We start from the raw sequence: 17,968 nt of genomic DNA, 5'->3' as shown, positions 1-17,968 counted from the left end.
ATGCAGCCATTTAGAACTTGGATGAAAGGTTTAGCACTGTGAAACACTTTTTGAAAGATAAATAGCGCATTTTATCTACAACTATATATATATCAGACCAAAATGAGGGACAAATGAGGAGGAAAAGGGGACACAGGGCCTAAATTAGGGACCGTCCCTCAAATTCAGGGACAGTTGAGAGCTATGCAACTACCAACCATCTTCTCCCTATCCTGTTGTGTGGAGACTGATCTTTTCACTGTAGAACTGCTAGTAGTAAGTGGACTAATGGCACTTTTCTACTGCAAGTACCGGCTCGGCTCCACTTGGCCCTGCTTGGCCCGGTTTGGTTTTCCACTGCATGGTACGGCGTTGGAACAGTTCGGTACGGTTTGGTATGGTTTGCTTTTCCACTAAAGTAGTACTAAAGTAAGTGGGTGGGATAACAACTATTCTCTGACCAATCAGTGGCAAGTAGTGACAAACAGTCAAGGCTGCATGCAAAGGATTGTGGGATATGGTACCTGTACGGCCCTCTTGGAACCACAACTGAGGTGGTACTGTTTATGGTACTGTTTAGAGAGCCGTACCGTTCGGTTCCATGTAGTGGAAAAGCGCCGCTGTACCGTACCATACCGAATCGTTCCTACACCGTACCATGCGGTACCATGCAGTGGAAAAGCACAAAAGCGAGCCGAACCGTTCGGTTCCATGCAGTGGAAAGCACCATTAGATTTTGAGGTCCAGAGGGACTTTTGTTTGAACTGAAGCTTAGTCTTAGAGCAAGACCAGAAAAATGTAGAATGTTCCTCCTGAGGGCAAATGGATCACCCAAAGGGGTGAAAGGAGGGTCCTTGCAGGTAGAAGTCTTCAGTCTCTGCACCTGAGGGATATGGGTCCTCTTTCTTCCTGAGGCATTCTCAATAATTACATCCAAGTAGGCCCCAAAAACTCAATGTCCTGAAAGGAGAAGTGTTATCATTGACCAACAATTGAGCCACAGGACTCTTCTCAATGCCACATCCATAGAGCGGATGAGGGAAATCAACCTTCCTCCATCCCGGGAGGGATCATATATGTACTTGGTCCCCTGTCCCCAAATGATCTGCTAAATCAATCAAGTATTGGGGTACTGGGGTAAACCAACAAGATACTGAATCAGGACTCTTGCCTATGCTGATGCAGCCAGGGACAGGTGGGTATAAGCAAATATTGGTCTGAGAGCAGAGCCAGCAGTTGAAATAAAAGGATTGCCAAGGTCTCTAGATTTTTGTCCACTAGGTCCTTCACAAATACAGAAATCAGCAACTGGGATAACCGTCGCCTTTGTAAGGTAAGATACAGGTGGGTCCCCAAGTGATGGTGCCTTCCATTTCCTCACTAAGAGTAACAAAATCTTGCTCCTATACAAAGAATTAGTAAGATCTCATCTGAAATATGCAGTTAAGTTTTGGGTACCAGTTCACAAAAGGATATTGGAGTACTGGAGTGCATGCAGAGGAGGGCAACTGAACTAATAGGAGGCATGGAGTACCTAACCTATGAGAAAAGAATAAAGCCTATCTCGGGGACAAGAAAAATCCTTGATGGCAGTGGGGTTGTTCCTGCACTGTTCCTTTAGGCCCACCGATGTAGTATGATTTACCTTTTCCCCGTTCCCCCCAGCAGTTGGTGCTTTCCTCTACCCCCCCCCCACCCATGCTCCAGGAGTAGACTGTCCCTCATGGGCCCTGCAATGTACATGATGATATGAGAGGACCTGTGCCAGCCCAATCATAGGGGAGAAGAAGCTGCATTGACTGGTCGAGCAGCACTGATGAAGCCTGCAAGATCATTAAACAAAATTGCATTTTTTTGGTTCCCTAGACTTAGACAAGTATATAACCTAAACAACTGAGATGATTTTAAGAAAAATCCCACAGGATTCTTATCATTTACAGTGTCCTGGTGTTGCAATGAGATCCAATGTTGTTGCTAGAGCATACTGTATTTGAGTAGTTTAGAGAACTAACTGGCTTATCTATTACAGCATAGGGTTTACTGCAGACCATATGTTGTGTGGTTGCAGTACAATGACAATGTATTTTATGATTTTGCAGGGCAACACTAGACTTTTAGGACAGATGGAATGGGAGGAACCCATTCATGAAATTCAATATGGCTTAAAACCAAGGAGATTTTCTTTTTGAAAACAATTTTGGTTGCTAGAACAAGACCACCTGCATCCTAGCAACCAATGAAGCAAGTCACACTGAACTGACAGTATGTGAAGCTTAATGGTAAACTCGTTCAATATCAGGTCCACTTTGCCTGTGATTGACAATGGATGCCAGTAGCCAGATGCCACAGCCGCAGTCCAATAGCAGCTTTGGAATCAACTACCATCAACTATAAATCACAGGAAAAGTGGACTTGATGGGAAACTAGTCTTAGAGTTCCCCATCAGGCTCCATCCACCCAACAACTCAAATGCATGGCAATTGCACCTGTTGGGTGGACCTGCTATGGCACTAGTCTCAGTGTTCCCCATCAGGCTCCGCCTAACCAACAGATGCAGCAGTCGAAGAGTTTTCAGGTGGGTGGAGTCTGATGGGGAACACTGAGACTAGTGCCATAGCAGGTCCACCCACCCAACAGGTGCAATTGCCATGCATTTGAGTTGTTGGGTGGATGGAGCCTGATGGGGAACTCTAAGACTCTAATGCCTCGTACACATGCAATGATTGTTGGCCGTGAATGATCGGCCGATTTTCGGCTTGTTAGTATGATGCTTCCGACAACCGACTCCGACTTTTCGGCCGAACAAAATCTGGTGTGCATGCTATAAAATTTTTGTTGGCCGTCAACAGAACGGCCGATTTTCCGCCAGTCAGTACAGATTTCGGCAGACAAAATTCAGATGAGCAAGACTGGGCATGCTCAGAGAAGAAAAAACACTTGGAAAGTTAACCAGCACATGACATCACTTCTGAAGTTGTTTTTTGTTGGCCGAGAAAATTCGTGTGCAGTCTAGAGCACATTTCAACCAACACAACAACACTGGACAAAAGACGGCCGACCGGTCGGCCAACAATCGTTGCGTGTGTATGAGGCTTAAGACTAATTCCACATCCGGTCTACTTTTTCTGTGGTTGACAGTGCACGACAATGGGTGGATTCCAGAGGCGACATTGGACTGTACAACGACAATTAATCTGCCCACAGCTGTGCGCTGTCAATCAAAAGTAAAGTAGATCCGATGGGGAACTATTCTCTTGCTTCTCAATCAGGCTCCACCCACCTCTAGTTTAGGGACTCGTCACACTGGCGCTTGGAGGTGGTAAAACTCCAAGGTTGAGCTGCATTTGTATTGCCCCTCAACTGACCCCCCCCCCCCCTTAATTGCAGAGGCAGCAGCTGAGGGGGGTTCTGCATTAGTGAATGTTTGTCGCACATTATTATGCATTATGTTATAATAGGCCATTTATTACAATGGGTTACCAATGCCCCAGAATGCTTGAAAAATGGACAAGAACCACTATTTGTGACTCAGCACACCACAACATACGGTACATTGTAAAAAACTGTGTTGGGCTGCAACAATGTACTTAATGTGCATAGCACAATGCAATAGTAATAGTGTAAATAGGCTATTCACTATGGTAACATTATATTTAAGTATTATACACTGTAAAACGCACAGTGTTATGCATAAACCTTAGGAGCATTCACACTTGTGTGACGCGTCAATTTTTTTGTGTGTTTTTTAGCGCATTTGTTGTGTGACACCATAAGGCACCCTACTCATTGAATGGGCTGCCAAGCGCTCGACAACTGTGCCAAAGTAGCTCATGTACCTTTTTTTTTGCACTGATCTAAGTGCATTTGCATTCCATGTTTTAGCACATTTTTTGTGAGTACTGTTGCATATCAAACGTGTGGCAAAACGCGGGACTACTACCCACGTAAGGAGTGTCATTAAGCACGTTTCTGTCTGCATTCCTGGAACATTTTGGTGTGAGTGCAACCATAGGGTTCGGTCAACCAAGAGGGATGTGCCATTTAGATTTAGGCATAATTTCAGATAGTGTAGTTAAACTTCATAACTGTAGTGTAAAATCAACAAGAAGAAGAGAGGAGGAATATAGAAGGTGTAGATCAGGGGAGGTGTAACGGATCTCCAATACCCAGCCTAGGTATCTCCGCTGAAATACTAAAATATCCAAGGCAAAATCCCCCCCCCCCCAGTAACTGGATGACACACAGTTCTGGGAGTCAACTGGAATGAATAAGTTTATTCAAAACACAAACACAAGAGATCTACAATCTGGGAAAACCCCTCCCTCTTCGAGCCATTCCACACACAAACCTACACATCCCATAATAACCTTACTCTAGCCAGACAGGAACAATAGGACAATGGAATGCAGGTATTCAACAATAATAAACCCCACCCCACTAGAATGGGTCTATGAAACACTTCTGCCATATTCTAGCCATCTGCAATATATCCCCACACATCTCCTGAGGGACATTGCTCAGAAATATTATGGTCCCAAATGAAAGAGTCCTTCACTCTTTCAACACAAACCACACTCTCAGTGTCCATTCCGCTACAGGAGGTATGAGTGGAGAAGAGAGGCAAGTATGGTTCCATTACTCACAAGGCTTTCCCACACCCTAGATATCTGCAGATGAAAAGTTGAAATTGCCAGAAAAGTAATGCATTATGCAAGGTATCCATACATTTTGAAATGAGTTGCTAATTTCTCGCGAAAGAGATACCAAGCCATTCTTTGTTTAGCTATTGTAGGTTTGGCAGGCAATCAGTCTTTCACTATAATTTAATTTAGGAGATTCATTTAAATTGCATAATGTTGCAGGCTTCGGGCTCAGAAAAGCTTCATATGGATATTTATGAATTCCTTTGCCGAATACTGTATAAATTTAATACACCATTTTTATTTGATACACACTGGACCAAAAGTGTCAATCTTCCGCCATCCCACTAAAAATTTTTAAAGGTTGCTGTGGCCTGGCATTCCCTGAACCAGATTTTTTTTTTCAGGAGTTTTAAATCTGCAGCTTTCAATGAAATAAAACTTGGTGATCCTACCATGAAAATTGTTGTTCTCTGCCACCAAATATTACTCCTGTGGAGTCACTCCTCGACTCCAAGCATCTGTGCCAGTATGCATTGCATGGCAGGTCCACTGTGGTCCACAACATGCCGCCTTGACAGAAGAGGTGCAGCATTTGCTGGAGTAAAGCCTAGTTGACACAGGCTGAATGTCGGAGACATTGGCCAGTTTAATAGAAACCGTCCGACTTTCGGCCTGTGTGTATGGCAGCCGGTCCGACAGAAGCTGATGCCATTGGGTTGAACAAATAAAAATCTACTACTGTTTGCTAGGCTTTACTGCATGCAGACAGGAGGTGGCTGCTTACAATGTCTACATATGTGATACCTGATGTATTCCAGAGATAAAACTATAATCCTACCACTTTATAAAAGTCTGGTCCGACCTCATCTGGAGTACTCTGTCCAGTTCTGGTCACCAGTCCTCAGAAGGGATGTGCTGGAGCTAAAAAGAGTCCAGAGAAGGACAACTAAACTAATTTGGGGATTGGAGGACATTAATTATCAAGAGCACTTGATTTATTCTGCCTGGAGAGGAGACGCCTGAGAGGGGACATGATTGCGATTTACAAATACCTCAATGGAGATCTTAGCATAGAAAAAAAACTATTCAGTCGCAAGGAATGCATGAGGACACGAGGCCACACAATGCGATTAGAGGAGAAGCGTTTTAACCTCAGGCTACACAGGGGGTTCTTTACAGTAAGGGCTACAAGACTGTGGAATTCTCTACCACAAATGGTAGTAACTGTGGGAAGTATGGCTACTTTTAAAAGATTCTTGGACATACATCTCAAAGATCAAAACATTCAGGGGTATGGGAAATGATTATGGCCACACACACCTACACAGGTTGAACCAGATGGACTATCGTCTTTATTCAACCTCAACTACTATGTAACTATATGATCGGCCTATGTGGAAACTGTAAATCACTGTAATAACCCGAGCTACTAAGGTGAAGGCCTTAATTGTCCAGGTGCTGTCCTGAGCAGCTGCCCTTTTGCATGGGATTGCTCGATCAGCATGGACGCCATTCAGAGAACACCTTGTATTTTTCTCAATTAATGCAAAGCGTTCTCTGATTAGATGAGGTCGAAATTGTGGCACCACCATCCCTCCTCTCCATAGGCGTGCGCAGCCCATTAAATTAGGGTGTGCACCCCAAAGTTCAAACACACATGTTTGTGTGTGTCTACGTATATATGACCCCAGCACATTTATCTCCCTGCCGACACATTGAAAGGCAAGTGCCTAAAGACTTCTCTTACTGGCTCTGCTATAAGAGAAGTCTTTAGGCACTTGCCTTTCACAAAAAGTGATAATGGTAATGTACATGGGGTGATTAGGGTGTGCCCAGGCACACCTGGCACACCCTGTGCGCACGCCTATGCTCCTCTCTACCTCATCTAATAAGAGAATGCATTGTATTCATTGAAAAAACCGCAAGCTGAGTGGCGGCCTCGAAAAGTGACTTTTCCCCTGTGGTTACCATACAGAAAGGGTAGCTGCCTTGCATGGCACCCAGGAGACCTGGGCCATGGCTGTAGTAGCTCAGGCTACTACATGTACAGTATTTGTGCTTTATAGGATTTATAATAGACAGACAAAAGGTATTTGGAATACAGTCATGTATTTGGCTATTTACATGGAAGCCCAAATATAAAAGAGCAAATTAAACGTTCTCCCTATCTCCAACACTTACCAGGCCTACAATAAACAGGCCAAATGCTAAACTAGGAAACACTACATGGAAAGGCCATTGATTATTGATACTTTTGTTAGATTGCAAAAATACAAGGAAAAATGCATATATATACAAGAAGCTATTTCTCCAGAAATGAAAAACTGGATTTCTTGATCGTATAGTATAGTACACAGGCTTGGTACACACAATGAGATTTTAGGACGAACGATCATCTGTTTTTTTATTTTTTGCATGCCAGTCTCCATATTGAAAATAAAGAGGTTACTAAAGTTACAAAAATTTTCGTATGACAAAATTCAGAAGTGATGTAATATATTGTATTTGTATTGTATTTTGGGACGAAAACTGTTCATATTAAATGAAAATCGTAAGATCTGGTATCGAAGAAAAATTTTCCTGCTTGACTCATCGAATAATTTCTCATGACCTGTCCTGATTGGCTCTCGAAAGCCGATGATCAGATTATCGTATAATCGCTTAGAAAGCGGTATTTTTTATATGATTTTCTGGTTGTGTGTACCGGCCTTTAGTCGTAAATGCAAACAATACTACACCAACCTAAATCGATGGATCAGCGCGCAGTCACATGTAAAGGACTATACCTAGTATAGTATTAAGCACATAGTCATAAAGTCCAAAAACCTGTCCGCAGATATGATGCTTCAGTGAGGGATGGGATGGTCTCTGTTATGTATATGGACGAAGGCCTTTAGTCGTAGACAACCGGGTTATATACTCTGTCTGGGTGTTATACTATACAATCATAAAACATGATTTTTCCTGCAATGCAACATTCAAAAATCTGACACAGTTTTTATTGTTTACAATCCCATCTTCATCATAACTGTTTGTATTTATAATCCTTTTTTAGGAGTAGATCGTCCTCTGTGTCTTTTATTTCACAAAATACCATTGGTAGATGTGTTTTATCCTACATATATATCCTCCTTTGTCCCTCCTCTCCCTTTTATTGTACCATTCTTCAGCATCTCCTCTCTCTCTCTCTCTGTTAGTTAATTAGTGTTTGTCATTTCCATCTCCTGACGTAGGAGCATCTCTTCCCTGGTGCTGGTTTCCATGGTAACCCAGGACCAGGGCCTAGTGAGGCCTGCGTGTTGTGCTTCACACGTCAGGCCGAAGCGTAAAAAAGCAGTGATAAGCAATGACTTACCTGCCGCACAAAGCTGTTTGAAGTGGTGTCTGAGCTGGTGCTGCCATCTGACCGCTTGAATCGACTTTTTCTCTTATATTTTGCCTAATGCATTAAGAAAAAAGAAAAAAGTAAATCAGGCTCTGTGTCTACAGACGAAGAAGGCAGTGATGTTCAGATAGGACTCTTTCCTGTGGTTATAATAGGTCGCATTTTTAAAATCTAAGAAAAAAAATCTACTATAGATTTTTAGCAGCAACCAAACAAATTCTAGCTGCTGTTTTCTGGTGCAATGAACGGTATAACGGGCAATGCAGATATTTTTTATTTTTTTTGCCAAAACATAACCAGAGTGAGCAAATTGTCCTGCAGTATTTTTTTTTTTTTATAAATTCACTGTTTATTGAAAAAGGAATAGGCATACAGCATATGTAAGAGCAGTGGTACATGTCCAAAAACAGTAGGCAAACAGAAGAAAATGTACAAGGTAATAAGTGAAAACACATCTCAGGACATATGGTCCAACATAGATAAATGCGAGAGGTAAGAACCAAGAGTCGACAACAGGGCGTTGGCCCTCCGAAAAGGTCTCAATCCCTATCCCCGCCGACATCCATCAAATGGCCGGCCTATGGGGGCAGGGAGGGACCGATCCGGCGGCCCGCCTCACTTTTAAATTCCGAGAGGCAGGTAGGTTACGTATGCCTAAAGAAAATACAATCTCAAAAGAAAAGGAAGCCATAGAGCAGAGAAGGGAGGGAGGAGACTAAGAATGGGAAGGAGGAGAAAAAAAAAAAAAAAAGGGGGGGGGGCGGTGGCGGCCCCCCGGTCCGCCGACAGCCAGCTAGGCGATCAAAGTTTTATATTCATCGGAGAAGCTGAATTCATGCCAATAGTACCATCGTTTGAGAAATTTCTCCCTAATGCCCCTGTCAGTCGCAACAAGGTCCTCCATTTCATTGATATGTGCCACTTTACGCAGCCACAACGCCACCGTGGGAGATTGTGCCTGTTTCCAGAGAAGAGGGATACAGCTCTTTGCCGCCGTAAGCAGGAGCGGCAAAATTGATTTCCGATAAGAAGACCGTGGAAAGCTATTGTGGTGGAGAAGGAAGAGAGCAGGGCTCAAAGTGAGGGTATGATCTGTGAACTTCTGCGAAATACGCATCACTTCCTGCCAGAAGGGTTGCAGTCTGTTGCAAGACCAGAAGACGTGGAGGAGGGATCCCACCTCCTCCCCACATCGCCAGCAGAGGTTCGAACATGAAGGGAACATCTTATGCAGTCTGGCTGGGGTGTAGTACCATCTGGTTAAGAGCTTATAGCCCGCCTCCTGATACTTGGAGCACATGGAAGTCTTATAGGTGAAAAAGAAAATGCGCTCAACCTGGTGGTCCGAGAGAGAGAGCCCTAGGTCCCTTTCCCAGTGAGTCAGGTACAGGGGTCTGAAGGATGGATCGGAGCCTGATAAAAGGCGGTAGAGCAGAGATATAGTATGGCGCAAGGGAGAGTCCGATGCACAAAGTTCCTCAAAAGGAGTAAGGCGTCTCGTGAACGAGGTTGCCGGTGGCAGGGATTGCAGGAAGTGAGCCAGCTGTATCTTTTGCCAGAACGACAATGTGGCATAGGTGTGATCCGAGAAGAGAGTTTGCCGAGAGATCCAACGACCACGGACAATGAAGTGTCTAGCTTGGTGACGACCGTTGGTCTTCAAGGCGCGAAAACCTGGGTCAGTCAGGCCTGGGGTGAAGTCCTGGTTATCGAGCACCGGGAACAGAGGTGAAGGAAAGGTCGCGATGGAGCCCTCTCTACACAGCCTGCGACCCACCGCCAGGGTGGCCCCTATGGTCGGGTGAGCCGAGGTCCCGCGCGGTAGGGCAGAGGCTCCCCAGAACAGAGACTCCGGCGAAGAGTCACCAAAGCTCCGTTCAATGCGCACCCATTGTTTCAGTGAACCATGTACATGCCAGTCCAGAATCCTGGCTAGGTGGCACGAGGCATAATATAGCGACGCGTCTGGGAAGGCCATGCCGCCACTCAGTTTGGGCATACGAAGAACCCTGAGCGCCAGGCGGGGGGAGCTCCGAAGCCACAGAAACCTGCGGAACACCTCATTGATCTTCCGAAGGAAGGTCTGGGGGACAGAGATAGGAAGGGCTTGCAACACATAAAGCAGACGGGGCATGACATTCATTTTTATGATGTTACAGCGCCCGAACCATGAGAACATTCCCTTCTGCCAGCCCTCCAAATCCTTCCGGATATGCACTAGTAGAGGAGGGAAGTTGCATTCGAAGATGCGATCAGGACGGTTAGGGAGAAAAACGCCCAGATATTTAATATGCGAAGAACTCCATTTAAAGGGAAAATCCCTCTGAAGAAGGGTCAGTAAGGCCGGAGGCAGGGAGACCGGGAGGGCTTCAGATTTCTGATGGTTGATTTTATATGAAGATAGCTCTTCATAGTTGCGGAACTCCTTCATAAGATTAGGCAGGGAGAGAAGGGGCTTGGATAAGAGTCCTGCAGTATTTAATTTTTTTTTATTTCCCACTAACCCTGTTATATGCTGGAATAGTTATATATACTGTATATATATATATATATATATATAGATCTAGATATATAACTAATATAACAACTATTCCTGCATATAACAGAGTTAGAGGCAAAAAAATCAAAAATTAAATACTGCAGGACAATTTGCTCACTCTGGTTATGTTTTGGCAAAAAAAAAATAATTATATAAATATATATATATATATATATATATATATATATATATATGTGTATATATAATTAGTAAACCGTTTTGCATTGGAGACCGTTTCTCTGATTTTTCCATCTATCTATATATATATAAATAGATAGAAAATCAGAGAAACGGTCTCCAATGCAAAATGGTTTACTGAAAAATTCTCTCCATACACACATGAAATTGGCAGCAACTGTACAGTTTCGAGCATATCTTGCTCTTCATCAGGCTGTGAGCATGAAGAGCAAGGCATGCTCAAAACTATACACAGTATATATTTATTTAATTTATGTATGTTATTTGGTTGAGCGCCGTACCCCCCTCATAATGCTCAAAACTGTACAGTTGCTCAGTTGCTGCATTTTTCACGTTTGTATGGAGAGAATTATTCAGTAAACCATTTTGCATTGGAGACCGTTTCGCTACTTTTCTTGCTATTGAAGATTGGGAGCTCACTGTGACACCTCTCCTTGAAATGACACAGATCCTAGAGGAGTGACTCACCCTATTAGTGGATATATATATATATATATATATATATATATATATATATATATATATACGCACCTACTCACACACATACAGAATTTAGAATAATTTATTAATCCCAAAAGGTACATTTTAAAATAATATATATATATATATATATATACACACACAGTATCTCACAAATGTGAGTACACCGCTTAGATATATTGTAAATATTTTATTATATCTTTTCATGTGACAACACTGAAGAAATGACACTTTGCTACAATGTAAAGTAGTGAGTGTACAGCTTGTATAACAGTGTAAATTTACTGTCCCCTCAAAATAACTCAACACACAGCCAATAATGTCTAAGCCACTGGTAACAAAAGTGAGTACACCCTTAAGTTAAAATGTCCAAATTGGGCCCAAAGTGTCAATATTTTGTGTGGCCACCATTATTTTCCAACACTGCCTTAACCCTCTTGGGCATGGAGTTCACCAGAGCTTCACAGGTTGCCACTGGAGTCCTCTTCTACTCCTCCATGATGACATCACGGAGCTGGTGGATGTTAGAGACCTTGCACTCCTCCACCTCCTGTTTGAGGATGCCCTACAGATGCACAATAAGGTTTAGGTCTGGAGACAGGCTTGGGCAGTCCATCACCTTTATCCTCAGCATCTTTAGCGAGACAGTGGTCATCTTGGAGGTGTGTTTGGGGTCGTTATCATGTTGAATACTGCCCTGGGGCCCAGTCCCTGAAGGGAGGGGATCATGCTCTGCTTCAGTATGTCACAGTACATGTTGGCATTCATGGTTCCCTCAATGAACTGTAGCTCCCCAGTGCCGGCAGCACTCATGCAGTCCCAGACCATGACACCACCACCATCATGCATGACTGTAGGCAAGACACACTTGTCTTTGTACTCCTCACCTGGTGGCCGCCACACACGCTTGACACCATCTGAACCAAATACGTTTATCTTGGTCTCATCAGACCACAGGAAATGGTTCCAGTAATCCGTGCCCTTAGTCTGCTTGTCTTCAGCAAACTGTTTGCTGGCTTTCTTGTGCATCATCTTTAGAAAAAGCTTCCTTCTGGGATGACAGCCATGCAGACCAATTTGATGCAGTGTGCGGCGTATGGTCTGAGCACTGACAGGCTGACCCCTCACCCCTTCAACATCTGCAGCAATGCTGGCAGCACTGATATGTCTGTTTCCCAAAGACAACCTCTGGATAGGACGCTGAGCACTCAAGTTCATTGGTTGACCATGGCGAGGCCTGTTCTGAGTGGAACATGCCCTGTTAAACTGCTGTATGGTCTTGGCCACCGTGCTGCAGCTCAGTTTCAGGGTCTTGGCAATCTTCTTATAGCCTAGGCCATCTTTATGTAGAGCAACAATTCTGTTTTTCAGATCCTCAGAGAGTTCTTTGCCATGAGGCGCCATGTTGAACTTCCAAGGACCAGTAAGAGAGAGTAAGAGCGATAACATCAAATTTAACACACCTGCTCCCCATTCACACCTGAGACCTTGTTACACTAACAAGTCACATGACAGCGGGGAGGGAAAATGGCTAATTGGGCCCAATTTGGACATTTTCACTTAGGGGTGTACTCGCTTTTGTTGCCAGCGTTTTAGACATTAATGGCCGTGTATTGACTTAGCTTGAGGGAACAGCAAATTTACACTGTTATACAAGCTGTACACTCACTACTTTACATTGTAGCAAAGTGTCATTTCTTCAGTGTTGTCACATGAAAAGATAGAATAAAATATTTACAAAAATGTGAGGGGTGTACTCACTTTTGTGAGATACTGTGTATATATATATTTACACACAGTAAATAAATATCTTTTATAAATATATATATATATATATATATATATATATATATATATATATCTATATTACAAAAAGTATTGGGACGCCTGCCTTTAACCACATAACGACCGCCCACTGCAGTTTTACTGTTAACCCCTTCCCTGCCAGTGTCATTTTTACAGTAACAGTGCATATATATAGCACTGATTACTGTAGTAATGTCACTGGTACCCCCAAAAGTGTCAAAAACGTCAGTCAGGGGTCCGATCTGTCCGCAATGTCGCAGTCCCGCAAAAAAAAAAAAAATCGCAGATCGCTGCCATTACTCGTTAAAAAAACAAACAATAAAAATGACAGAAATCTTTCCCGTAGTTAGTAAACGCAATAACTTTTGCGCAAACCAATCAAAAAATGCTTATTGCGATTTTTTTTTACCAAACCAGAAAACAAATTGGCCTAAAATGTTAAAAAAATTTTGATTTTTAAATTTTTTTTTTTTTGAGAATTTCATATTAACCACTTGCCGACCGCCGCACGACTATCTACGTCGGCGGTCAGCCCCTCACAGGCAAACTAACGTAGGGCTACGTCGCTTGCTTGTGAGGGTCTAGGGAGCGAGCGCGCGCCCCCGGAGGCGTGCTCCCGCGTGGTCACGGACCCCCCCGCGCGTGTGACCAGCGGACCCGATGTCCGCCGGCCACTCGGCGATCGGCGGGGGAGAGGGAGAAAGTCAGGCGGCTTGTGTAAACAAGCCACCTGTCATTCTCCTCGCTGTAAAGACACTGATCACACGGATCTAGTATGTAGAACCGTTGATCAGTATCCTTACAGCTCCAGCCACAGCCAATCACAGTAAGAATCACGCCCCTAGGGACACACACAGCCCCTCCCTCCCAAATAAAGTTAACCCCTTCACTACCAGTGTATTTTTACAGTAACAGTGCATATATATAGCACTGATTACTGTAGAAATGTCACTGGTAACCCCAAAAGTGTCAAAAATGCCAGTCAAGGGTCCGATCTGTCCGCCGCAATGTCGCAGTACCGCAAAAAAAATCGCAGATCGCCGCCATTACGCGTTAAAAAAAAAAAACAACAAAAATCTTTCCCTTTGTTAGTAAACGCGATAACTTTTGCGCAAACCAATCAAAATACGGTTTTTGCGATTTTTTTTACCAAACATTGGTAGCATAAAACAAATTGGCCTAAAATGTTAAAAAATTTTGATTTTTACTTTTTTTTTGGGGGGAATTTCATATAAAAAAATGTGAAAAATATTGCTATTTTTGCAAAATTGACGCTCTTTTTTTGTTTATAGCGCGTGATCAAAAAATCGCACAGGTGATCAAATACCACCAAAAGAAAGCTCTGTTTGTGGGAAAAAAAGGACGCCAAATTCGTTTAGGTACAGCGTCGCACGACCGCGCAATTGTCCATTAAAGTCACGCAGTGCCGAATCGCAAAATACCCCCTGGTCGGAATGGGGGTAAAATCTTCCGGGGCTTAAGTGGTTAAAGAATGTGAAAAATATTGTTATTTTTCAAAATTGTCGCTATATTTTGTTTATAGCGCAAAAAAAAAAATTGCACAGGTGATCAAATACCACCAAAAGAAAGCTTTGTTTGTGGGAAAAAAAGGACGTCCATTTCATTTAGGTACAGCATCGCACGACCGCGCAATTGTCCGTTAAAGTCACGCAGTGCTGAATCGCAAAATAGGGCCTGGTCTTTGAGCAGCCAAATCCTCCAGGGCTAAAGTCGTTAAACGCGCGTGAACTTTAATGGCATCCCAGTCTTAGTCTGTAGGGTTGAATATTGAGTTGGCCCACCCTTTGCAGCTATAACAGCTTCAACTCTTCTGGGAAGGCTGTCCACAAGGTTTAGGAGTGTCTATGGAAATGTTTGACCATTCTTCCAGAAGCACATTTGTGAGGTCAGACGCTGATGTGGATGAGAAGGTCTGGCTCGCAGTCTCCGCCCTAATTCATCCCAAAGGTGTTCTATCGGGTTGAGATCAGGACTCTGTGCAGGCCAGTCAAGTTCCTCCACCCCAAACACGCTCATCCATGTCTTTATGGACCTTGCTTTGTGCACTGGTGCTCAGTCATGTTGGAACAGAAAGGGGCCATCCCCAAACTGTTCCCACAAAGTTGGGAGCATGAAATTGTCCAAAATGTCTTGGTATACTGACACCTTAAGAGTTCCCTTCACTGGAACTAAGGGGCCAAACCCAACCTCTGAAAAACAACCCCACACCAAAATGCCGCTTCACCATGATTTGGACCAGTGCACAAAGCAAGGTCCATAAAGACATGGATGAGCGAGTCCTGCCCTCAACCCAACAGAACACCTTTGGGACGAATTAGAGCCCAGACTGCGAGCCAGGCCTTCTCATCCACATCAGTGCCTGACCTCACAAATGCGCTTCTGGAAGAATGGTAAAACATTCCCATAGACACACTCCTAAACCTTGTGGACAGCCTTCCTAGAAGAGTTGAAGCTGTTATAGCTGCAAAGGGTGGACCAACTCAATATTGAACCCTACAGACTAAAGGTTCATACACACCATACAACTTTTGTGGTTTGACTTCCTTTAGATTTACCTTTAACTATATGGTGGAAGGGCCTGCCTGATTGCATACAAATTGAAAGTGTTTAGATTTGACCTCATATTATATGGTTTTGGTAAATCTAAAGGAAAAAATCTAAAGATAGTTGTCGAGTGTGTATCCAGCTTAAGACTGGGAAGCCATTAAAGTTCATGTGTGTGTAAAGGCAGGCGTCCCAATACTTTTGGTTTTATATATAGATAGATATATATACAATATATATAGATATAGATAGATCTAGATCTAGATATCTATATCTATATCTATATCTACTGTATATCTATCTATATATACTGTATATCTATATATATATATATATATATATATATATATATCTGTCTATAGATATAGATATATATATCTATATATCTGTCTATATATATATATATATATATATATATATATATATATATATATATATATATATATATATATATGTGTGTATCTAGAGAGATATAGATAGAGATATACAGTATATATCTATATATACTGTAGATCTATATCTATCTATGTATATATATATATATATATATATATATATATATACGCATATATATATATATATATATATATATATATATATATATATATATCTGTCTATAGATATCTATATCTATATATAGATATAGATATATATATATCTATAGAGAGATATAGATATACAGTATTTATATATATTTATACGATAGATAGATAGATAGATAGATAGATAGATAGATAGATAGATAGATAGATAGATAGATAGATAGATAGATAGATAGATAGATAGATAGATAGATAGATAGATAGATAGATAGATAGATAGATAGATAGATAGATAGATATCATGGACTAATAATAGAAACTGCAAATATATCTATAAATGTAACTACTACATGATCTATAAATAGAAACATAATTGTAAAAACACTAATAATAATCTAAGTGACTGCCCCTAATTTACATAATCCCCTCCTTTATTGACATAATAAAACATTATTACTACTACTAATATTCTATTATAGGATTTATATAGCGCCTACCATACAGAATAAAGGAGGACAGGACAGTTACAATACAAGAGGATTAGGAGGGTCTTGCTCATGGGAGCTTACAATCTAAAAGGGAGGGGCAAGTGGTAAGTAATGATTAATTAAAGGTAATCCCTATGTATACTGGTATTACATACAGGGGATATCCCCACTCTCCTCACCCCTTTATCTTCTGCTACTTTAGACTCTATACCCAGAATAATAGCTGGCACTTTAAGCATCGCTCCAATCTTCAGAATAAATACTATTACCTCTAGAGCAATGGATCATAATAAAAATGATAACCCAGCCAGTACCGTCCTCTAATTATCTCCTACAGACTCCCATCCACATTTAACCCTCTGAGTACTACAATAAGAGCTATGTGACAGCTCCCATCCCCCGCAGCATCCTGTGTATACCTGCTCACCGCCAGCTGTCTGTGAATGTGTATTTGGTGGAAATATACATCACATATATACCTTCTCTCCCTTATCCCCCCCACCCTGGCTGTCTCTAATGATTTCATATCTGATAGTGTAGCAGCATCATGGCAGGGTCCATATTTCCATGTCATTCTATCCCTGTGTCTGCACCTCTCCATTTTTATATATCGGCCTTGTATAATATAAAATCCCAGATGTAATATTTGGCTGGTGATGAGGGTGATGTACGCCCAGGTAGGGAGGAATGGATCTCACCTGCAGGCTGTGCCCCTCTAACACATCCATCTGGATCTCCTGTGTAGAGCTGGACGGGGTCCTGGCCATCCTGTTCTGCTGGACCATTGGTGAGACCACACACAGATTGGCCTCTATTCTCCAACACTCATCTCTCCAACACTTCCACAACTAGAATGTGAGAGAGAGAGAGAGGGAGGCTGAGAAGAGGGAGGGAGGGGAGGAAAAAGGGAGATAGGGTGGATGATAGAAGGAGGAGAACACAAGCAGACACAGGGAGGGGACACAATATTATGGAGGAAATGACACAGGAAAGACTGGACAATCAATACAAGACAAACCTGCAACAGAGACAACAGGATGGCAAGAGATAGAAAGGATCCAGGGCCGCAGGACTACAAGAGACAAATGCAGGCCCCAATCACACCTCAGCGTTTTGTAGATCCAAGCTAGAAAATGCTAAACAATAAATACCCCACTGCTTTAACCACTTAAGCCCCGGAAGATTTTACCCCCTTCCTGACCAGGCCCTTTTTTGCAATTCAGCACTGCGTGAATTTAACGGACAATTGCGTGGTCGTGTGACGCTGTACCTAAACGAATTTGACGTCCTTTTTTTCCCACAAACAGAGCTTTCTTTTGGTGGTATTTGATCACCTGTGTGAT

General features: G+C 42.5%; 1 protein-coding gene across 3 annotated transcripts in view; it reads right to left on the bottom strand.

Annotated features, from left to right (window-relative positions):
* Nucleotides 1-17,416, bottom strand: part of CACNB1 (calcium voltage-gated channel auxiliary subunit beta 1) — a 211,189-nt gene extending 193,773 nt beyond the window's left edge. For all 3 annotated transcript variants that reach the window (XM_082271857.1, XM_082271859.1, XM_082271860.1), the window contains exons 1-2: nucleotides 17,324-17,416; nucleotides 7,978-8,061 (exon numbers count right to left, since the gene is read on the bottom strand). In XM_082271857.1, coding sequence (XP_082127983.1) covers nucleotides 7,978-8,061; nucleotides 17,324-17,410 — 171 coding nt within the window. In that variant the 5' untranslated portion in view covers nucleotides 17,411-17,416. The remainder of the gene's footprint in view (nucleotides 1-7,977; nucleotides 8,062-17,323) is intronic.
* Nucleotides 17,417-17,968: the final 552 nt, after the last annotated feature.

This window comes from Pelophylax lessonae, assembly GCF_965119305.1.
Source record: "Pelophylax lessonae genome assembly, chromosome: 11".
NCBI lineage: Eukaryota > Metazoa > Chordata > Amphibia > Anura > Ranidae > Pelophylax > Pelophylax lessonae.
Note: the sequence above shows the minus strand (reverse complement) of the source record. Positions and strands in the feature narration are given on the sequence as shown.